General features: G+C 37.3%; 1 protein-coding gene across 6 annotated transcripts in view; it reads right to left on the minus strand.

Moving 5' to 3' along the window:
• Positions 1–677: 677 nt before the first annotated feature.
• The window catches only part of ICA1 (islet cell autoantigen 1), a 71,271-nt gene continuing 46,993 nt past the window's right edge, over positions 678–24,955 (minus strand). For all 6 annotated transcript variants that reach the window (XM_017817784.1, XM_017817779.1, XM_017817781.1 and 3 more), the window contains 6 exons: positions 18,130–18,224; positions 15,994–16,043; positions 12,131–12,172; positions 8,102–8,377; positions 3,279–3,374; positions 678–1,610 (listed from right to left, as the gene is read on the minus strand). In XM_017817784.1, the coding sequence (XP_017673273.1) occupies positions 1,489–1,610; positions 3,279–3,374; positions 8,102–8,377; positions 12,131–12,172; positions 15,994–16,043; positions 18,130–18,224 (681 nt within the window). In that variant the 3' untranslated portion in view covers positions 678–1,488. The remainder of the gene's footprint in view (positions 1,611–3,278; positions 3,375–8,101; positions 8,378–12,130; positions 12,173–15,993; positions 16,044–18,129; positions 18,225–24,955) is intronic.

Below are 24,955 nucleotides of genomic sequence, written 5' to 3' on the forward strand. Positions count from 1 at the left end.
AGCCATTAAATGATGTTCCACTGCACTCAAGAAGAAGCTGGTCAATTCAGTGAACTTCTATATTTATACACTTATTTTCAGGTACTCAGTTATCTAATAGACCATGAGGCAAGAATTAACTGAAGGTACAGTTAAGTGGTAGTGAAAAGCTTCACCAATGTAAAAGGAATATCAACCAAATTAAAAAAAATGCCAAATATAATACATTGTAAAGCATCTCCTATATAATAGATATAACTGGCTACTGACATATCCTCAAGCTGTACCAGGGGATGTTCGTGTTGGACATCAGAAGAATTTCTTCCCTGAACAGGCTGCCCAGGGAGGTGATAGAGTCACCATGTCTGGAAGTGTTCAAGAAATGACTGGACGTGACACTTAGTGCAATGTTTTAGTTGACATGGTGGTGTTTGGTCAAAGGTTGCACTTGATGATCTTGGAGGCCATTTCTAACCTTTATTATTCTATGATCCATTTCCCCTTCTTTTGCTGTAAAAGAAAAGCAGCGAGGCTAAGGGACGTGGCCTTGAGTTCAAATTTTCTAACTGTCCTACTGGATTACTATTCAAAAACTAAATGAACTGTTAGGTACTGTCTAAAACTGGTCGTGTTTATCTTTGGATGCTTGTTATGTATCAATTCAATAGCACACCAGCATTCCAGAGGGAATAAAGTTGTGGTTTTTTGTCAAAATCATTTTATTAAAGAGTTAATGTCACAACAAGCTCAAAATAACACATGCTTCAGAAATAAATGGGATGAAAAATTCTCAGAACAGAAACATGAATGGTTTGAAGGCATGATAAAGCATCAGTTTGAAGAAACTTCTGCAAACAGGTGCAAATTCTGTTGGTGCAATGGAGAAAAACCTCAGAAAAGAAGCCTCCTGGGCATGACTTCCGTTTATGTAGTGCAGTTTGTCTAATAAGTTAAATCAGAAAGGTAAAATTTTCCATGGCTGCACAGACCCAAAATTACTTCTTCAATAATTAGCCCCAGCACAGATTTTTTCACTGTGAGTACTAACAAAACAAGTTCAGTTGACATCTTAACATAGCAGTAATATATATATTACAGACATGATAGATGTTTGACTCATGCAGCCTCCTCAGTTACATGATTTTGTTTTTAATTTACTCAAGAAACATTATAAAAAAATAGGTTTGCAATTTGTATTTCACTCCAGTGTTAGCTCCGCACCACCCCAGGCAAAGACAGTGTTTTAGCAGATAATCTAATTTGGCAAGAAATCTGCCCTAATTCTTAACCTTATTTTTGTAAATCCACGTAGAAAATAAATGTGAACTCTTTATACAAAACAAGAGCAAATAACTGCACCTATATAAAAGGGGATTCATTCCCTTTAGTTTTATTATCATGGCACATACTTTATAGTTTCACAACAGCATACTAACTTTCATTTAGTTTTTTTTAACTCCAAAATAGTGTTGATGAAGGGAAGAATGTGAGTTACCAGAGGCAGCTGACTCATGCATTAAGCAATTCATGTTCTTTATCAGTTTTCCCAACAGCATCAGGGTTGGATAACGGGTCAAGGTCAGCAAAGAGACTGAACCAAGCAGTCAAGTCTTTAGGATTCTTTGTAGATTCTGGAAAAAAAAGAGAAAAAAAGAAAGGAAGAAAAAAGAAATGTACAGACTTGTCAGCTATTTTAAAACAAAACTGACTGAATGTTTGACTGAGGTCAAACAAATGCCATGCTATTGTTTAATTTATTACTAAGGGCACTTCTGACAAGAAAATCAGAATGAATGATTGCATTTTAAAACACTATCTTTATCAGAATATAGAACTTTAGTAAGGATGAATGTTTTACATCTGTCTGCTGTGTATTTTATATGGCTCCTGCCATGGGAAGTACAAGAACACTTGAATTAAAAATAGAAACAATCTCACTCTGTCTAGCTTTGTTTCATGAAAGGTATTTGAGTGAGCACCTGCATGCCTGCAAAACAGCAAAAGGGAAGTGAAGGCAAATTTTACTTTCAACCTCTCTTACAGGACTGAATTCCTTTGCCTAAATCCAGTTCATGTGACTGTTCTGTCTCCCCTGTATACAACTACACAAGGTCATTACTCATCTGGAATTAAGTTTTAATGGGAAGGCATTGGCTGGAGGGAGAAGGGTTACACTTGACAGCCAGTCCCAAGTACAGTTTCTAGTATTATTTTGATGAATATAAACAAAATGTGAAAAGGGAATATGTTCCAACAGCAGCTGGACTATTGCACCCCTGTGTCCACACTGACATACATATTTCACAGAGGTCTCCTGCTTTGCTTTGTTTTTGTGACACTATGCCCAGCAGGTATTATACTGATAGTGAAATAAGATGTGCTCTTCCACTCAGAGAGATAATGTCACATGAAAGTTTTCTTTGTGACACAAGGAATTTACAAACAAAATAGGCTCTGCCTGGCATGATGCTCATCTTGGTGTCTGCAAGGCTGCAGTATCTGCCACTTTCGTAACCACAGACTTCCAAGTAGCTGAAGGCTGTTCCTTTTGCTGGTGCCAGTTCTGTGGCTGTGTAATTCCACTGCTTTCCAAAACAGCTTCCAAAACACCTTAACCTTCTATTTTTTTTTTTCTGCTGAGCTGAAGAATGTCAGGGGAAGGGTGTCACCCCTTTGTTCTTCACTGAACATCTTCCATTTTGCTTCTGATCCAATGTGAATGCACAGAATAGGTACAAACTGGCAATAAGAATTCAATATAATCCTGGTTCACTTATCCTAGTCAAAGACATCAGGGCTTTGTCTCAGTAGATGGCAGGACTATGCACACTTGGCTCAGTTGCAAGAACTGAATTAAGTTTCAAATAGATGATTACTGACATGATGTATGTTTATAAAAAAAATTTGCAATTAGGGCTCTTCTGCCTTATCAGTAGCTTGTATTTTAGCCACAATGCTAAATCCACTTAGCTTAGACTAAGTGCATGCAGGTGCTATTCTGTGTGACTCAAAAATTAAAGTAGTATAATGAAACTGTAGCTTCAGCTCCCTTATTATATAGTAAATTACTCTTCTGACATGCTACTAGCAGTGAAGCCTAGCAAAAAATATAATGCACATACACAGACATATCATACATGTAATCAAGCTGAAGCAGAGTAATTAGGGGCATAAGATTAAACTGTAGCTACTACAAAAACAAATTTTATTATAACAAAGTAACTGAGAAGACATGATAGATACAAGAGCCACAGCTAAAAAGGAAAAGTAAGAAACTGAAGAAAATACACGACCATCACCTTTCACAGGCGTTTTGCTATCATTCACATTCAGGCTGTGTGGTTTCTGTGCTGGCTGTGGTCTCGATGGTGGGCTCACACTGTTAGCTGCCCATCCTAGAATTCAATAATACAGCAGCATTAGCGTGAAGAATTACTTTGTTAACTCCAACACCCCACTGTCTGGCACCATCAGACAGTGGAGCAGAATATTACATTTATGGCCATTCATATCTTTCCTTGTATACAAGAAATCAGCAGTCAGATGCTGCAGATGAGCAACATCCTTAACAACAGGGTAGCTATGGACCAGTTTCATCATCTCCAGATTCAGGCAACTATACTCTTTTCAAACCTTTAACCTGGCTAAAAGAGATTTTTGTTTCTTTTACTGAATCACAGTTAATACTCATTCACAGCAAGGCCAGTTCAGTAATAAGTCAAACACAGCTGTAGGGAGAAGAATATCACTTACATTTGGGTGAAAATAACACACATAATCAACATTTTTTCCACCTTTCTTTACTTTTACAGTTCCAAAGACTTTCGATTCATCCACTGTTCCAGACAAAACCTTATTCAGAGACCCTAGATTTTTTAATTTTGAAATAATTCTGAAAAAAAAATATAGTAAAACACTGAAGAATAAATTCAAAATTAATTACTTCAAGTTAACTTAAAACTACATTTTAATGAAGTATTTTTTTTGTTCTTTATTTGAATGGATCTTTACAGCAAAGAGAGATTAAATATGCAGGAAAAAGTGAAACTTAGTATTCAAAATTTTTTGTTCTTACATGCGTATTTTATAGCCACAAAAGAGTAATGATAAATACAGCTAATGAGGCCAGATGAGCAGGCTGGCAAAATGACTAGGGGTGGCATACTGTGGAAACATATTAGGAAAAAGAAAGCAATTTTTGTCCTTGGCATAAGATATTTAAGTTTTTATCCTTTATTACATTTAGAGAACTGGAGGTTGTATTTATAACTTAATTAATATCTCTTTTTAAAGTTTGGCCTGGTCAATTACCCACCCATCTCAGAGACCTAGTATATCTAATTTGCAAGTGTCACAAACACCCATCTGTGCACACAGTTAGCATTTCCTTATTCAGTTTCTTTTTTCTATAAGTTTATGCTCTCATATCCTTTTTTACTCTTCTTGTCCTTCCTCCCCTTATTTTCTGCTCTTTTGGGAACCCTGTCAGATATTGGTACCCAGTGTCCTGACAGTTACTGCAAGAGCCACGCAAGTCACATCATTCCTTCCTCTCTCTGATAGGTTATTCTCATCACTCTCTGGTCTTACCTTGACTATAAAAGGTTTGAAGCCCAAGCTGTGCTATTAAAAAGAGGCAAGAGGAGTGTTTCTGTAAAATCAGATGAAATAGGAAGGAAATTTAAAGCCACAATCATCCTCTGTGTCTCTAAGGAAACTAATCAAAAACTTCTTACAAATCTGGATGCAGAGTGCTCACATGTATTTGTTCTACACTAAGGTGATACAGGCTTGTGAGCCAGCTTGTGCCCTCTGAAAATTAGGTTTTCATCTTTCAAATAAGCAAATGTGAATCATAAATAATGAAAATTATGACATTAACTCTTCAGAATGACATACTTTTCCAGGCATTTTCTCTGCTTGTGTTACAAACAAGAATGGCAAAGGACATTATACACAACCAGAGTAGTCTGTAAGGCTTTTTAGAGATGTGTGTTTGGAGATGTACTGTGAGAAAGTGTTTTGATATGTCAATGAATGACAATGGCTAAATTGAGCTACTTAAACAAATAGGGGCAAATCCTAATTTGATAGAAACGAATGAGAGTGCTGCCTGAAAACGTTCTGTGTGAGTCCCAGTGAATTCAGGGAGATCAAGACTTGGCTCCCTGAGACATCACTGATGTTCCTTTACACTGCTGTGACTGGTATACCAGTGAACTCCTTTGCAGGCCTCCTTTTGAGCCCCTGCACCAAAGTGTGGTAGGCAGCACATCCATGAGAGATGCTGTGGCCTGGGTGTCTGTTTACTGAAATGCAGGTGGCACAAGTGCCACTTAAAAAACAAAAAGAATCTAACAACAGCAACAAAAAATCCAACCAAGAATGCTCCAGAAAATACGTGATGCTTTAGTAATGAACTTACCTATCTGTGAAGGCACTGGGAAAGACTGACTCAGAATTTTTATTAAATACTTTCACAAATTATGTCTTTAGCGAGCTACAGAGAACAACTTTGCCTTTCAAAAACAAACCACAGCCTATCAATTTGAAAGCAGTTGCTGGCCCTAAGCCTGTTTTGGTTTGCCTGTTCACAGGATGGCTTTGTTACATGACTAGACAAAAGGTTATTGCCAAGAGAGCAAGGAAACCATCAGCTTGCTTTTCAGTTAGCATCTTCACAAATGTTACCACAATGAAATTTAGAGATAGAAATGGTGAGCTGTGCATTTGCTTACCAACCAGAATTTATGCACATGTAGAGAAGATAAAGAGGAGTCCTTAATGGTATAAGTAAGTAAATGAGATCATAAACATCATCAAAAAAGAAAGCCAGTGCTCTCTAAAAAAGCAGAAAGGCAACCAAACTACAAAACTGTATCTGGAGGAGAATCTAAAAGATTTGTTAGGAGCACACTTTGTTTCTACTGCATATATATATTTATACTCATACACATTTATATGTATTTTAAACCAGTACCTGGTGGCCCCATAGCAATTCAAAGTCCTATTGTGCTAGATCCTGCCTATAAATACAGCCAGAGAAAACTCTGAGCTGGGAATTCCTGACCGCAACAGTTTATAACCTGCATAGCATTGTGCCTGTTTTACAGATTAAGATCTGAGGCAGAGAGAAAACAAAGCCCCAAAGATTTATGAGCGTGCTTAACATAAAATAAGTAAGTAATCCCACTGAAGTTAATAGAAAAGTTAATGTGCTTAAAGTTAAGCATGTGAGTTTTAAGAATCTTTATGGTCTTAAGGCCAAATTCACACAGGAAGTATGCAACATCGAGGCTACAGTGTAGCGCTTCACACTTAATAATTATTAAGTAATCCTTCCACACAGGGAAAAAAAGTGTAGGAGATGCATCACAAGCCCTCAGTAAAAATATAATCCCTATATTCTAATATTTCTTACTTGTATGTCTAGATATGCTTATATGTCAGTTAGTACTTTGTTTAAGAAAAAAGTCTCTGTTCCCATATTTATTGATAAGGTCAAATTATGAAAGAGACATTGTGAAGTGAAATGAAATGTAGTTTAAGATTAAAGCTGAGTTTTCACCAGATATAAAATGGACCAAATTTCACCTTTTGTTGAAAAATAAACAAAAAACTTAAAAAGAAAAATAGCCTATGAAAGTTAGTTTAAATAATGCATTTTACTCAGCAAATTAAGTTAGCTGGGAACATGCTGGTTATCAGATACAATCACTCAGCTGATTAGCCCTGACCTTTCAAATGCCAGTACACCAATTACCACGATCTTCTGCCAAAACCTTGGAAATCCATTTGAAAACATCAACATATTTTGCTCTTCCAGTACAGATTTATTCTTTTTTTTTAATTCAGAAATATTTTGGGATACCATGTTGACTGGACTGGATTTTCCATTTCTAATGTTCCTTGAATGCAAGATAACCGAGTTCTGATTTTGCAGTCAATGCCAGTGCCTTGTGCAAATGAGAGCTAACAGCTGTCTCAGAAAGGATACACAATCCTGCTTGCTCTTTATACCTCAAAAATATTTTTCCTATAGAAACATATTTACATTTAAAAATGTAAATTATGCTGATATGTAAAATACATTTAAAAACATGTAAAGCTGTGGAAAAACCCCCAATCTCATAATAATTCTCTTGCTATTTTCAGTAACTTGCTTAAAATCGTGTATCTTATCATAAAAATACATCTAAAACTGTGCATCATTACAAATGTCATTCCCCCATTTTCCAACTAAGAGCTGAAGTCAGTGAACCCAGACATCTTGCTCTAGGGGTGCTGGTGGTAAGTGTATTAATTGTAAGGTAAATTTGACTTTCTTATTTTTGCCAAAATGTGACAGGTCATTTTACATCATGTGTGATTCTACCAGTTGCACAGATTCCAAGAAGTAATCTTCAGGACAGAGTCAGCCTGCTAGCCTTTCCTATATCACTCTTCCACAAGTGAGATTTAAATGACTTGGGACAAAGCCCAAAAAGCCAAGGTCCTTCTCCAGCTTGCAAAGCCCTAGGAGAAATCTAGCCAGACTGTGGGAAGGATGAAGGTAGTTGCTGTTGGCTGGTTATCACCAGCCTATCCTTCCTGTCTCCCTTCCTCAAGGCCAAAGCAGCAGCAGGAAAGCTCTGCCCTAGTTCCCCTCTTTCTTTCTCCCCCAGCAGTAGCTTGGAAAAGCCAAGAGAATCAACTGCATAGAAGAAAGAGGAGAGAAAGAGTTGCATCAGCAAACAGACTGCAAGAGGAATCCACCTGTACGTTTGCTAGGATGAGACAACCCATTCTACCTTACCCATATCTGTACATGCAACGCATAGGATGCTTTGGAGGAAAAAAATGAACAAATGCAATTCTTCTTCACTATGTTGTTTAAAAATACTATCCCCAGACAAAACACAGTAATTATTTTTGGTTCCCTGGCCCTTTAACAGAGACGAGAGTTGTGATTTAAACAGTAGAACCCACTCAAACAGATTTTCTGTTTCAGGGAAAAAAATATCTCAAAGACCCACAGAACATTTCAGGAAGCTCAGTGAAAACATTCAAGACAGTAATCTTGACTTTAGGTTTTAGGTACTTAATACTTCACACATACTAAGAGAACAAGATGAGCTCTCACCATGTAAGGACGACTGCAAGTCATTCATGTTTTGGTCTAGCAGCTGTGAGGGCAAGTAGCCTGATGGTGCTGGTACCACAGATGATGAAGTATTCTCCCCATCTCTAGCTGAAGAGTTCGTGGTGAGATCAGCAACCTGTCCAAACACAGCTGTCCACTCTTTGCTGAATTCCCCCTCATCCAGGGAGGAAGCATTGAGGATCTCATTCAGTAATACCATGTCATCCTTATCACCAGGTTCTGGCTCCAAGGACCTCACAAACTGTTCCTTTGAAGCTGTCTCAGAACAAGAGAGTCAAAAGAAATAATTTTTTAGACAAAGCAGGAACTTCTTAAAAAATAACCAATCTGGGTTTTGTATGTTAAGTGAGATGGAATATTTTTGCATGAATATTTTTTTTTTCTCTTTTAGACCCAATTCTCTTGGACATCTGTGTTTGTACCTTATGCAACAAATAATTCCTTGATTATCTTAGATAACCTCACTGCTATTAACACTCACTTCTCATTAAAAATAATACTATAAGTATGCTTAAAAATCTATTAAACACACCAAAATCATTACGTAGTCTAATATTTAAATAATTGGAGAAGACTACTTTTATGTTGCTTCTTGAAACATTATGTAAAACTCCCCAAAAAACCAGATTGGTATAAACTGAAAAATAAGTAAGAGTTAGGGATTATTCTAGCATTTTGTAAGAACATACCTAAGATCATCTTTATGACCTTCTGACCACTGCTTGAATTATTGGGGTATTTCCCAATGAAAAAAGGTTACTTTAATGCACAGTTAGATTTCTACACTGTTCAAACCTATAGTCATTTTTTTCTTCTCATAAGCTGCTGAGAAATAACTGGGGCCCACTTTCCTTCTGATTGCCTGTGCTAGTTTTTCCAGTACCAGAACTGCAGCTGAAGAAGCTCTTAGATCACTTGAGCCATTACTCCTTAAAAAAAAAATTTCCTATTTTAGAAGTGTCAAATAGTTATATAAAATACACAAAACTGGTAACCAGGATCATAATCCTTTTCCAATATATTTGGAATGTTAAAGAACTATCATGGAAACCCAAGTGTTATTTTACTTGGAAACATTTGGAGCTCCACTGTGGGAGTCTGCAGTTCACAAAAATGGTGGTTAACAAGGCTGATAATGTTACGTTACTGAAATCCACATCAGTTTATCTTAATTATGCCTGTTTCAAACTTGCGGTAAGGCACAGAAATAACCTCACTTTTCCAAAGTTGGGGTAGATCATCTGAGCTCTCCAAGTTCAAAACAACTTACAAAGATGCTTTTTAACCCTTTTGGTTGGGATAAAAGATTAACAGTAACAAAGTGGTTGCAACAGGCCATTTTACTGAAATGCAACAGCATTTTCAGCAAAGTTTCCTTTTAATAGCTGTAGTAATTTATAATGAAATGGTTGAAGTTGAGTCAGAGGAGGAAAAAAAGTGCAAAACTGTGTTTTAAAATAGACTCATGCGTCAGCACACACACCTACATACTAAGAAACTGATAAACAAACACATAATAAAAGGATTTTATTCATTACTGAAGTCAGTTGTGAGATTCAGCTCCTTTCTAATTCATATTTTTATATACCTCTGTACTCCCTGACAGGGCCTAAAAATCAGAAATAGAAACATTACAAACACATCAATTCTCCTGATGTTCCCACTAGACTATAACTAAAATACCATTGAAAACAATTTATTCTCCTGAATTTTCAGGCTGTTTTCCCATCTTCAGATAAACAGCAAAGAATATTAATGTTGTCCAAGTGTTTACAATTCCCTCAAGTTATTCAGCAGGTGAGGCAGAGGGGTAAATCCTCCCACAGGGGAAACACACCTGCTATTTCAAAGGCACTTAAGAACTCTGATCTCTATGGGGCATCATCATCTCAAAGCTGCTTTCAGGAAGCCCCTGCAAGGGGAGATGCAAAGGGAGCAGCACTTGTAACAGATCCGCTAAGACACACCGCCAACACCGCACCTAACCACAAGTGCCCCAGAGCGGAACAGTTGCAGCAGCACAGCTCAGAGCAAAGCTCTGCTCTGTCGGGGTAACCACTGCAGGAGTCCCATTCTTACTGGAGGAGAAAGTACAACACAGAGCTTTACTTCTAAAGAGCAGTTAGGTCTTGCTGCAGTGTGTAATGACCACCAGAAATCTGAGGAGTGACACATTCCTTGGCTTAGCAGTCTTTCTGATGTTCCTGTGGGGACTGTGCACCCGCCGCAGGAGAGGGCAGGGGTGGTGTTTAAACTCAGGCTACCTCAAGTAAGCAGCAGCAAGTTCTACCCTTGTTTGCAATAAAGGTTATCTAGAAACCAGTCTTGCTTACTGAGATATTACTTATGCGGTATTTCTGCTAGATTACTAGAATGATATGGACTTTCTCACTTCATCCGTAAATCTTCTACTACCCTCTTTTCCTGTTTCTCTGTTTTCACTGCCCATTTTCAGACAAAATCCTTTTTTCTGTATGCACATGCTGCCTTATAAATGTCCATGAAAAAAAATCCAAAACTTCCAATAAAACACTGAAAGAACAATGTCACTACATTCTTTTTCTAGTCGTTTGAACAAGTCTCTAGCAATGCTCATATTCCTTCACAAACATGCCTCATTTTGCGCGTATTAAAAGAAAAGAAAAAGTGAAGAGAAACTAAAAAAATTACAACAGTACATGATTGGCAACACAGGATTAAGACTTCCTTCTGAAACACATGAAAGTGTACCTCTAACCATACTGGTTCACTTAAAATAATGCAATATTCAATAGCCTAAGGCTAGCTAGTGTGTAAAATTAGGGCAAATGGCTGATATTTTAAAAGTGCCATAGCCATCCTTAGCTGATGCAGACACACCACAACAGTTTTTGTATCAAGTTAATTATTTGACTAAAGAAAAAAGAATGACACAGCTAAACTTGTATGAGCAATAACTACAAGCATTTTCTGTATCTCCACTAAGAAGGCCCAACAAGGAATGGAACTGAGTAAGAAGAAAACCAGAAGAAAAAATGCCACTATCAGACATGCACTGACCTTTTTTATTAACCACAGAAAAGAAGTCATTGCTACCTTATCTATCCACAGATTAGGGCTGCTTCTGCACAGACAGCTGAGGAACTATCCCTGTTTCTGCTTTCATGGGTGATTCCCCACATGGATAATTTCCCCCCAGCGCAAGAGAATGCCCGTGGCAAATCCAAAGCCAAGGTGTTCGCAAATGTCCTTACCTACCATGAAGACAGAGTCTTAAATACAATTACACTCTCAGTCTGACTGACTAAACCACACAAAGGGATTTTTTTCTTTGCTTCATTTGCTTTTTGAGTTGCCACAGTTGGTTTTGTTGTTGAAGATTTTTTTACTCGTTCTTCTGAGACATATGAGTGAAAAGCAAATGAAAAATTACAGGCAATACTCTGACTTCATATGAAAACTCAATGTAAAACTTTTACCCAGATCTTTCACATGTTATATGGTAAAACAGCACAACCTCTTGAGCAATCATGGAAGCATAAAGACAGCATAATGGATTTAATTAACTCACTAGATGGAAGAAGTCACCAGTTCTTATATGGTTTTAAGAGGACTAAATTATTTGTTTCTGATATGTACATTTCTAACAAAAAATCTTGTGGTTACTAGTGTGTTCCCAAGAGTTGTAGTTCAGCAATTAAAGAGCCAAAAAGAAAAGTCTGTGAAATGTTATAGAAGGGGTAAGTTTTATAGTGTAACCCTCTTCAGCGGGGCAAACAGGATATACTCCAGTCTACCTAATCTTGAATTAGCTGGTACAAAACATTTTATCCCCAGTAACGTTTACTTCATATTACGACATCAGGAGTAGTGCCTCTGCTGAGTTTCCTTTAACACTTTAAACAGTGCTGTAGAATAATTTCATTCAACCTTTCAGAGTGTGAAAACATTTAAGAACTAAGATTAAAGTTACACTTGGTGACTATGATGGAAAAGCAGACGAAACAGACATGCACAATTATTTCATACCATTTTCTTCAGGTTGCAGGTCTAATAAGTCATCTATGGCACCTAAAAGAAAAAAAAAGAAAGAACAAATAAAAAAAAATTAAAAGCAACACAGGAAGATCGGCGGCACACTGACAATCAGTATGTATGTATACATCTAAAGATAGTTTTCTTAAGTCTCTTCACCTGAGTTCTGCTTGTGGCTACAATTTCCTTGTAACATGGAAATGACATCCTTGCCATCGTCAGCTGTAATCAAGATCCATAAACACGTCAAACTGCACTTTGCAGGAGACTATGCTTATAAATAACATCACTATAAGATCAACATGCAAGGTGGTTGGTATTCATGTTTTAAATGAGTCATGTTTAAAATAAGTCTGGTCACAATGGATGAAAGAGCCAAGATACAAGCATTTCGAAGAAGTGAGGCAAATTGCTGACTAATAAATAACCTGAGGGGGATCTTCCTTTGAATGCCTGCCTGTCATCCTAGGCTCTCTTCAGGCTGAGTCCACCCAACTGAGGCAACTGCAAGAATCAGACAGGTCTCTCCTGTCCTCCAGAAGCAGAGACATCTCTTTTAGAAGCTTGTACTTGACAGGCCAGGAGGGAGCGCAAATGTGCCAGGACCTTGTCATTCTCTAAATACTGCCTTCCTTGGCAGTATGTTCTTCTTAACACCAAGTCTGGGAATAGGGAAAAGGAATCTTGCCACAAAGTACCCCAGGTCAGGATATAAGTAACAACATCTCCTCTGCAGGAAAGTAAATGGGCTAAGAACAATGGGAGGGAAAATGTATACCCGAGGGTTATAAGCTAGAGGTGACAAAACACCAGCATTTTAAACTCTCAGCAAGTCTCACATGAGACATGGAGTCAAAACAATCATCTTGATTCTGTCTATCAGTGAAGAGAAAGACAACTCCCTCAGGTAATTAATCCCATTTAAGACATGTAGCAAAGCAGGAGGGATGAGCTACCTGCTGAACATGCCTTTCTCCCACCAGTAACCGTTGGGGAAATTTAGCTCCTAGACAACTAAGTCTATAGCTCTAAAGGCAAAAGAAGGGTTTGGTCACAGTATTGACAGATCTGGAAAGCCCATCTGCTGGAAGCCTCACACGAGAGACTGGAAAGGAGAAATAAAACTCTCTACAAGGAATAAAAATGGAATCCCAAACCCTTTCAAGAGAAATGCTAAAACCTTCCAAGAGAAACTTCAAGGTGTGTTCAGAACTAAAGGAAACAGAACAGCTTGCTGTTGATATAATTTTATTTTTATAAGGCTTTGCTAGGACAGAAATGTGCTATCAGAAATAGAATCAGCTGGTCATTTAAGAACCCATGATCACATCTGATTGCACTCTGTACAGAGAGAGATAGGAGAGGCATAAACACACATGAACAAATATACATTATGCTTTCATAAAAGGACAATGCATAGAGCTAAAGAGGGAAAAAGCCAATCCTAGACTGACTGGTAGAGGGGAAAACAAAATCAGAAAGAGAAGTCATGATAGGTGGGATATGGATGGCCACAATTCTGTAATGAAAAAGGTACAGCTGTGCTGGAAGCCTGCCTTAGTTGAGTGGTAAACATCATGGAGACAATCTTGAAGACATCCATAGTATATTAGGGAAAATGCAGAGTAAATGACAAAAAATGAAAGTTATGAAGTAGAAGCAGTTGGTGAGGAAAACTAAGAAGCAACATGGCTCCCTCACAAGAGGCACTATATCTGTATGACTTTTGAACATAAAGGGTAGTTTAAGGAAAAAAAAAAATCTTAGCAATGGCATAGACCTGCTAGTGTATGGAGATGGAAAAATTTAGTAGAGCAGTTAGAAGTATTTAAAAACACTTCAGTTCCTTTTCGGGGTGATGGAGAAAGAGACAGAACAAGGTATTTATATTACGATGAAATATTTTACAGTCCATAAGTAACTGAGATTCTAGAAAACATCGGCTAAGAAAATATAAGTCAGATTTTATATCCAAGAATATTAAAATATTTTGTCAAAGATATATCTGATCTAATTAATTGCAAAATGGGTGAAACTTCAAAACACTGGAAATGTCCTAATATTGTGTCATTACTACAAAAAAACCCCATCCAAACAACAAAAGTAATTAAAGAGGGTGACTCAAGTAATTGTAGGTAACTCGGGGCTGGTAGCTCACCATTACTCCTAGTTAAAACACTAACAGAATGCCATTCAGTATAGGATTCAGCAAAAGAACATGACCATAATAAATGCTCCTATAATAATTTACTGTTGTTTTTATGGCAAGCAGATCTAGTTAAAAAAACACAACTAATTTAATTCTTTGATAAAACTGTGAGTTATTTTTCAGTAAAGATATTTGTTTAGAAACAACTTGACTTTGCACTGCAGAGCCTTCCAGCTAAAAGTTACCACTGAGTAAAATGTATAGCAAACATATTGAACGGATTAGGAATGTGACAACTAACAGATGTCAAAACCACATTGTTAGGAGAAATAATTGCAAAGTAGAAGTGTTTCTAGTTTAGATCTGCAAGGCTTAGTGTTTTATCCATTGCTATTCAATGGCTTTAGCAGTCATCTGGAAGTAAATACAAAATCACCCTTGAAAAAAACTTGCCAACAACTAACAGACTATTAGAGGTGGTCAGTCAGGCCAGTCAATCAGTTTCTGTAGTCAGAGCTGGAGGAATTTAATACCACCAACTTGTAAGTTATATCTCTAGGCATAAGGAATATAAGCCATGTTTTAGAAAGGATAAATGAGTCCTGGAAACCTGTGACCAAAAGGAACTGAGTCTTGATAAACAACAAATTCAGATATGAGTTTTAAACTTGATGTTGCAGCAAAATGAGATATCCTTCTTAGATCTAGAAACAGGAATGTGATTTTACCTTCTAAAAACATGACACATGAGAACAACATCAGAAATGTCTTGTACAGTTATATATTTGAAAAGGGATTTGTAAAGTGGAATGGAAACAAAACCTTCAAAAATAAAGCAGAAGATGTCTTCAAGACACCAACATTGTGGGTCCCTTCCAACTTGGCATATTCTGTGATATGGCTAGCCTGTTGAAATAAAGATTTGAGAGGAGTCTTGATTTTCATGTAGTATCTTTTAAGTATCTTCATGGAGGATAAAATACAACATATTAAAATTATTCTCCATTAATTTAGTAGAAAAAGATATATTAAAAGCCAGGAATTGTTTAGGCTGGAGAGACCTGTGGGGGTGATCTTATCCAAGCCTTGCAGCTATGAAGTTATTTTGTCTTGAAGATCTCCAGGTGTGAAGATTCTACTTTTCCCAGCACTTCACTACCCTCACTGTAAGCACCTTTTTCTTAGTATGTACTCAGAATTTCCCTTCCTGTCACTTGTGCCCACTGCCTCCCATTCTTTCACTATGCACTTCCAAATGGAGCCTGGCTGTGTTACCGTGTAATAAACAACCCATAAGGTCATTGGCAGCAGCTGAATATGACTTTGCCTGGCTTTTGGGAAGAAGTTCCACTGATTTCATCAAGTTTTTCATGGAGTACATGTTTAATCACCTGAACAAACTAGTGAGCTAAGTGGCACACTTCCCTTCCCTCAACACCTACTAACCTGCAGAATACTTTCTTGAAGGCTACATGCCCAAGGTAAGAATTAGGCTTCAGAAGACAAGCTATTTGATCTAGCTGAGAGTGACTGAATGAAATGCAGTGGGATGTAACATGTAAGAGATTAGTTTTAAGAGATCTTCCTGGGCTTAAGTTTTATGTGTTTGTAGGGATTTGCTGGGTGAAACTGATATAGGAAATAAACAAAACAAAAACCCCCATGTTTTACAGCACTTATGAAGTTATGATAACATGAAATAAAATACCTGAATAGTTCGATTCCTTGGTATGGCTCTCCTCTTCTAATGAAATCAACCTTAATTTGAAAGAATAAGAAAAAAGATTGAGAAATTAATTCTAAGGCTCTAGAATAATAATAATAAATCTTCCTCTTTTAGGTCACATTGCTACAGAATCATATCAGTAATAAATAAACAGTAAAACAGATGGACTCTTGCATTTGCTGTATATGCTGGTCTGTTGTTACCTTTTATTGTTTCATTGGTAGAAGTCTGTTGAAAGTAAAAATTAGATTGAAAGACCAACTATCAAAACCTACCATCCTTCTATTTTTAATATAACTAAATCTGTAATGAAAAGTATAGTACATTCTGCTTTTCCACATTTGGTCTTTCATAGCTATCATGGAGGTACAACTGCTTCCCCTCTCCCCCACCCACTCAGAAAAAAAAGCGACCAAAAAGAAACCCAACCAGTTTGCCCTTCTCTTTTTAACAGCAAGTAATTAAAAATCAACAGACAGGTGAGTTTTGTCCCATTTCAGCAGATTTCTAAAAGAACAGATCAGCAGTGTTGATGAAACAAGCTCTCAACAGGAAAAAAAAAAAAGCTGTGGTTTACATCCAGTTCTTATACAAAAGTAATCTCTTCAATGAAGAATATATACTTTCTAACTGCTATTACTTTGTGTAAAGCCATTCAAGGAGTTGGGAATGAAGTAGCCACAAGGCTGATATAGTGCTGGAAAGGACTGGGTAGGCACATTCCTCCTATCTATCTCTAGTGACAGGACAGAAAGAGCCACCTCCCAAGCTCTTGAGGTTAGGCTTGTGTTAGACGAAAATCAGATTCAGGCCACATTCTATTATAATGAATGTTTACTGTGAATGGAAAGTTCATGAGGACTTTAAAAGCTTTGTTTTGTATAACATCTAGAGTCCTAGATGTTTGTTTATGATTTTAGACAGCAAAATTGTGACAGTTTTTCCCCTCAGGTTTATGCCAGACAAGGTAAAAGATAATCCATAAATAAAAACATTTGCAACCATGACATGGCATCTGATGCATTTGCTGGTAGGTGTCAACACATATATCTTGCATAAATCATGCATTCATTCTAGAACTTTATATTCAACATTGAGGAAAACAGTTATTTATTACATTCTTTATTATTGTCACATGAGATGCAACAGATTTAAGGGAAGTGCTGTGGAGACAACAACCTGCCAAATGGTACTTGGTCAAGTCCTTTCTAATCTGAATAACACCAAATCTGACCAATTTATAAACTGGTTTTGGTCGGTGGTTCTGAATCTAAACCAGAAAGAGGACTGAAAACCTGAACTCTTTAAAAATCCATTATTATAAATAGTTGAGCAAAAGCCACTAATCAGTCAAGCTGTTCTCTGCTTTTTGACAACTGATCCTTTGCTGGGTACTTCATTGAAGCGAGGACAGTCAAAACAACAGGTGGCAGCAGGATTATATCAACATTGCATCTTCTGGCAACTGAATCCTGATGGTCAGGTAGGGGAGAGATCGCATCTCACTCTCCCGTTCTCCTGCTCTCCCCTCCCCATAGCAGTCCATTCATAAGTCTCTCTCACCTCAGAGTTACAGGTAACTCAAACCTTGACAGCATCAGCTCACTTAGATATATTTTATACTAAGTACCTACTGCTTCATTGGATTACTAACTGATGGTGTATACATTACAAAAACTGATTGCTGCTCAGAGCAATCAGTAATCTATATCCTATTCCCAGGAGAAAGGAGATGCTGCTGAAAGGTGAAATACAAAGCTCATGTATCTTCTCCCAGGTATAGCTGTTTACCATTTCTATTAATAAAGAAAAAATGAAGCAAAAGCTGATAAAAATAAAAAAAAGGCTAGGAAAGATGAAAAACACGTAAGGGTTTAGTGGGTCTTTAAAGTTCTTATTTTCACCATAAAGTTAATTAGTTTTCAGAGATTACAACATTTCAGAAATTCTTATATTGAGCTAACTAGTAGGATTAGACTAGCTGTGTCTATATTTCTACTTCTAATTTTAATTTACAATTCTACTTATATTTCTACTTACTTTTGGTGACTTTAACAACCACGAAGCAGATTATAAACAAAAATATTATTATTTTAATATATAGGACATGTGACTTACTGACTTTGCTGATCTTCCACTGAATTAGTGCTTTCAATCTGCAGGTCCTCCTTTTCTGCTTTTTCAGTTAGTTTATTCACAGGATCTTGCAAGCTCTAGACCAGGGAAGCAAAAGTGTGTCATTTAAGGCTAAATCAGATTATAAAACCAACAGGAATTAGCAAGAATGGTCTTGAGCTATATCTGACTCAATGAAGCAAAATTAAAAATGTAGAAGATATTCAGTCGAGTCTGTGAACACACTTGGTATAAGAAGGTGATAGCCACTTCTAAATTCATGTTCTGTTTCCAGTATTTCTCAGTAAATATTTGAAAGATTTCTATGTAAAACCATCTATTGTATGTGCAAAGCAGGCACTGACAGCATGTTTATTTGCTGTTTTGGGGTTTGGCCTCTTTTTCTCCTCCTTGTTCTCGTTTTTTGTTTGTTTGTTTGTTTGTTTTTTAAATATGAGAAAAATAATTATTTACATCTGTTTGTTCATCATATACTGCTTCTTTTCTTATTTATTCTCTTTTTTTCCTCCACAACTATTCACACAAACTTGGCAATTACAGTGTAGTGAGTATCCTGAACCTGAAAACAAGGGTTAAAATCTTGGAAGATTAGTCTGATAGAAGCCAGGTGTGGTATTATGAAACCCTACTGTCCTTTTGCAATCTGAAAAACTGTGCTACAAGACAACGATGTGCAGTTTCACGGTCACCATTTTTATAACCAAAATTAGAACAAGTGAACAGGCCAACACATAAAGCGTTATAGACTGACTCTTCAAGTGATAAATATACTACCAGTTGCCCCTGTTATGCATTAATTAGGAATTCTGTATGAAAATTTGAAAAAATGAACACAGTAATTAAGTAATAGCAGATGTTGGCAAGTGAATATTTGTTTCTATCAAATGGTTTTGCTCTGAAGGTGAAAAAATTTTCCTCTTTCCAAAGCCCAACTCAGTTTCTGAAAAATAAAACCAGAGGAGTCCCCAAAAGGGGCATTCCAGTTTCTGCTTGGGTCAGTACTTGTCTGTATGAGGAAATCTACACTTCAGTGTTTTAGAAACCAAACTTATGGATCTATCCTGTACTGAAGTTGCTTTTTTTTCCCCCTTTCGGTAAGCTAATTCTACCTAGAAATGCTGATTAATTTGTCATAAGCACCCTTACCATGCAGACATCACAGTCAAAAGATGAGGGATCATAAAGTAGCAATAATAAAGAGAGGCATTAAAAAAGTTTACCTTATTCTGTGAGTTGCCACTTTTTTTTTGACACTGTGACAGCGTTAACCAGAATTACATGTAAGCCTACTTCTTGGATTCTGAATAAGGACGTTAGACAGCTCAGCTAGACCACCTATGAATGAATGTTACCATTTTACCTGCATTTGTACTGGGTATTGATTCGAGTGCATTTCTCGTACCACTAAAATTGATGGGCATTATTCCACTGACTCCAAGAAGACCTGGATTAGAGTTCAAATACATACAAATATACACCCCTTGCACAAAAATGCAGTGTAGAGAAAGACAGCACCTCTGCATTATGGGGACTGTACTGCTTTGGGCACTTGAACCATCTTGGACACGTTCACAGTAGGACATACAGTCCACTATAATCAGCAGGTAATGGTGGAACAGCTGGGGTGCTCTGCCTGCCATCCAGTGCAGCACCACAGAGCCTGCCCCAGGAAGGTTGTAACGGTTTTGAACAACGAACAGAACTACTTCAACCACTGCCTAATTATACAGGTCAAAGAAAATTATCAGAAGTAGAATATTCTACATCTTCACCAAGAAAAATACAGGGAAATCAGCATCCTTCTCTACGATGCTTTCTTTATTAGTGTTTCAGGAAATCCATACTTAAAGGACTGTGATCAAGCCATGGACACAGCACACAGACGTGGAGCTCAGAAGTACCTTGGGAAGGCAACAGCATGATAATAATGACAGTTACTATTTCCTGTATTAGAAAAATAAACACAGCTCTGAAATACAGCTTCGGTTTCAATGGAGATTATGATAAGATTGTTAAAAATCAGCAGCTGTATTTTGATGCAATAATTCAATATAAGAATTTGCTTCCAACACTATTCCCTCAAAGTCAGATAGTAAATAATGAAATTATTTTCCTCTCCCCTGCCTCTCTCTACTCCACATCTTGATGTGCACTACAAACCACAGTACACTTTTAAAAAGATTTTAAAAAGATAGAGAACGGGTATGAAATAACACTGAGTGTTAAAAGGACACTGTCAACCATTTTCTAAACATGAACCCACAAAAATGTGATCACTACTGTCAGGAGGCATGAAAATCAAACTATGATATTCTCTTAATTGTTTCAGGTTACATTAGAAGAGGGGAAGAAGCTCCATAATCTAGAAAGTGCAGTGATTACACAGGGTTGTAAAGACACAGACTGAGTTCAAACAAAAGCAATCACATTTCAGTAGGACATATCCCTGACTTTGTTGCTCAGAGCAGACAGATGTGTAGCTTCACTCTTATGGCTGCTCACATGAACTAACACGGATTTTGTTGTGAGCTACGCCAGTATGCGGCTTAAAGTAGGATCCTTGCACGTTTAGAAAGCTTATCTTCCTAGCTTCCATAATTTCTCTTTTACTATACAAATAAGAGTAAGGCAGTACACACTAGCAGAGCAGGTTGGCAGTCATTCACTCTGCCTAACTTTTCTGTCTCCAACACCAAAAGTCATCCAGTGATATTTTGCTTGCTCACAGTACTCAGACTAAATATCCAAGCTGACAAGCGATTCGTCCCGTGTAGAGTTAATTCTGGTTCCAGCTCAGGCTCCATTCCAAGGCTGACTGACTAAATTCCTTCACCTGCATCTGCTGCTTTCAAGTCAAGCCAAGATCATCTGGACTGCACACAAAACTTGCCCTCTGCAGTTAAATCACCAGTGTTGACAACACACTCAGCTCGCCTACAGTTCCCCCCAGTGCCTTGGACAACTAATGCACCTCTTGACTGAGAAAAAAATCAAAGCAACACAGCTAAGGGCAGTTACAGGAGCCAGGGATGCACCCCAAGACATCATAACATTTATGAAGAAGTGCAACATCACTGAGGCGACACAAACTCGGATATATTTCATTTGTGGGGAGAGCTGAAAGGGAAGTGGAAAAGCAAGTAGTCTCAGAATTTCTTCATGGACATTCATCAGGGAAAAAAATACCAAACCTTCCCAAAACCCTTAGAGATACAAAATCATAACCAATCGTGCCTATGGATAAAGTCATGGTGCGATGAACAGAAACAAAAAACGATAGCAGACTACAGCAGAGGTCAGCAGAAGGCACCAGTGTCGTAGCATCTGTTTGGACAGAGTGCTCCAAACCATGTAAGGAGCACAGGCAGCAGCAATCCACTTTAAATGGAAATAAATGGATGCACTGAGATTTACATCTTTTGACTCCTTTACCAGCCCTATTATTATTTCTAGCCTTGTATGATCTCTTCAGGTATTATAGCACTGAAATGTAAAAAGTGCAACTAAATATTTATTAAGTGACCAAGGCAAATAAATGGTAACAGAAATTAGAAAGAGGTATTATTCATGAAAAGTAGCCCCTGAAATAAACTTGAATTCATTTGATATAAGTTAATTTTAAGACAACAATACCTTGAAGGCTTTACCAAACAGCAGCCCATCATCTGTAATATTACAGCAATGGATACAGTAACAGATACTTTTACATCACTATACATGGAGTTGTTAGCACATTAATAATCATCTTTCATCAAGCATAAAACTCACAGTTGGGAAATACAGCTGCAATAGCACAATTCTACTACTCTCAGCATATACCCTGAAGCAAAGAAAACAAATGGGCTGCTTTTCATTAAGGGAGTTTGGCAAACATCTCTAAAGACAATGTTTTCTTTCCAGATACAATCCCAAGAGGCATTCCAGTCTCTTTCCTGAGGTAAACCTGGTACATGAACATATATTTATACTACAAAATACAAACAGCAATTTTCCAGTACATAGCACCTCTTAATTTTTCAGTAAGACAGTCTACATCTAAGTCAAATATTAACAGTTTACTTAATTTCTTGTTTTAAAGTAAAATGCTAATCCTACATGCATATATGCTTAGTTTAATTCAGAAGGATCACTTGTACGAGCAAAATTTTGTCCTTTATGGAATCATAAAAGACAAAAATGATTTGCAAGCACTGAATTCAGAATTTTCTTTTAAGAAGGATCCCTTTTATGATATAAGACAGGAAAAAATATTCTAAAAGGGGTAAATGTAGCAGTTCATGCAAGAACAAGTACCACAGGTAAATCTCAATTAAATGTAGAAATGGGCACACTGAGTGTATTTTAAGCAATTATATATTCTGATTGTATATTTTAATGTGTAAAGTCAACAACAGACATGGCAACTTCATTGGGTACATTTTTAGACTGAAAGTTTCTCCATCAGAAACTATACTACCCTAGATCAGCCATAGCCATTTATTATACTTCATTAAAAATTAATCTCAATGCAGAATTAGCTTGCAGCTCCTTCTTAATATTTAGTTACTCTGGCATGAACATATGATATGACTAGTAGGGGTCAGTTCCCTAACCATAATCATCTATTGTTATTCCACACCCAGGTCTAGCAGAGGAGAGATGGGACTCATGGGAGTCCCACACCTTCAGAAGTGACAAGTAGAGGTGAGATGACTTACCCTAGTAATGCACCTGAAGTAGCAGCAGACATCTATTCTCTTAGGCTACACAATCTCACCTGATGCAACCACCAGATTTTGATTTAATCTCCTTAGCAATCATTTAATGTACACAAACAGAAACTAACAGTTGGGACAAAGAGATCATGGGGAAGACTCTAATATAGAAGACAATCCCACATTCTAGAGACTGAAAGAAATTAACTGATACTGAAAGCCAGTAACATAGTCTTATTCCCAAATATTTGTTTTCTGAAAGCACAGACTTACACGAAATTTTGTAGTATAAAACTACCTCCTGATTAGCATCACTTATCACATACATATCACTGCAAAAACAGGAAATCACATCTTTCAGTGCAGGAGGCCAGCAACAAAAATGGTTAAGATTCTCATAACAAAGTTAGGCTGCATCCTAAACACACTACAATGTTCACAACCATTTCTGCAGATACTTCAAGGGAGTGCTTGTTACATGTGGACTCAATATAGATGGTATTTTTTCATCACAGATTCCCAAGCTAATTTCGAATTTAGATTGTACTGAAATGTTTCACAGGAGGAAATTCAAAAGACAACAAGCATCCCCACATGTTTCTCATCCTCTGTCACAAGGGTACTTTGCACTCCAGAACGGGTGCATTTTCTGTACAAGCTTCTCTCCAAGGTATGCAAATGTTACTATACGTCTTGAAATATCTTATGTCCTGTTCAAATAATATTTTTAGATATGAAAGAGAATAAAGAATAAATACCCAGCAACAATACAGGCTACCTACACAAATTAGACAGGAATAGCTTTGTATCAAAGCAGACATAGAAAATTCCTCAGAAACCTTTCAACATGAGGAAGTTATGAGAACAGCCCATTAGCACAGTGCCCAGGCTCCTGAGCAGGACTCTGGCCATGCTAAACCCAGGCTGCAATGGGAAGCAACAGTGGGGAAGTAAAGGGTACTTTCTTCTCTGGTTTGGCGTTTAATGGGTAAGTCTAAAGGTAATTACTAGCAATGGCAAGATAGCTGTGCCCAACTGTCTCCTGTTGAAATCTGGACATAAACTCTGGCTAAAACCCATCTTCTGTGATGTGGACTATGCAAGAAAGAATCTTAAAGTTATGTTAACTTCATAGCAAATGAGGACTTTTCCTGCAAGACAGGATTCTTCAGAGGCTGGATAACACAAAATCTCCTTTTATTTTTGTCCTCAACCAGGAAAGATTGAGCTTGAAATTTGGTTGGTTGGTTTGCTGTGGTGTTTCAAGCTGCAGAAGTAACAGTCTCCACAAGCTCTTTATGCACTTCAAAGTTCAGAAAGTGCTCCCTCCCAACACACATTCTAGAAAACATCTTTAAACACAGCAGTCATGTATAGACAAGTTTGGTATTCTGGGGTGAATTACACCTTAAACCTTCAGGTGATTATTTTCCAAGAGCTCTGAGGTAGCCACAGGCTATATAGCAGAACACAGCCCAACTTCTACTTGTACATGTCATATACACATGCATTTCAGGGATTGAGGCTATGACTTGTAATCACTTTCAAAATGCATTGTCTCTCCAAGCAAAGAGTGTCTTTGCCACATACTGTTCATTCCTCACTCTCTTCCCAAAGGTAACCCTTCCATCAGACCTCTGTCAGACATATGTTATTTTTCTCCCATGCACATAGTATTGGCCAATCACATAGTTATTTCATTGCCCAAAATAACTACAGGACAAATACATCTATGAGGAAGGTTCACAGAATTTTCCACTGTTTTTCCATTCCTCTAGTGAACCTCGAATTGCAACACACAAAGCAACTTCATATGCAGGGACAGGCCTGACCAGGAAAATACACAATGCTTAGTGATTATTATTAGATACTTCACAAAACTCTGATCTCAGACTTCCATCAGATATTGCACATATGCCATATTCAAAGATTACAAAGGATCAGCAAATACCACTAGTCAAGCAAAGCAGTATTTCCCAGTAAAGGGTTCAAAAGTGAGTAAACTATGGGAACACTGAGCATCCACTTATATTCAGTTATTATGTTCTTAAAGAGTGTGAGTTTTTAAAAACAGATGCAAAGGTTTTAGTATTAATTCATTTGTGGGATTTTGG

This window comes from Lepidothrix coronata, unplaced genomic scaffold (genome assembly GCF_001604755.1).
Source record: "Lepidothrix coronata isolate B3197 unplaced genomic scaffold, Lepidothrix_coronata-1.0 Scaffold62, whole genome shotgun sequence".
NCBI lineage: Eukaryota > Metazoa > Chordata > Aves > Passeriformes > Pipridae > Lepidothrix > Lepidothrix coronata.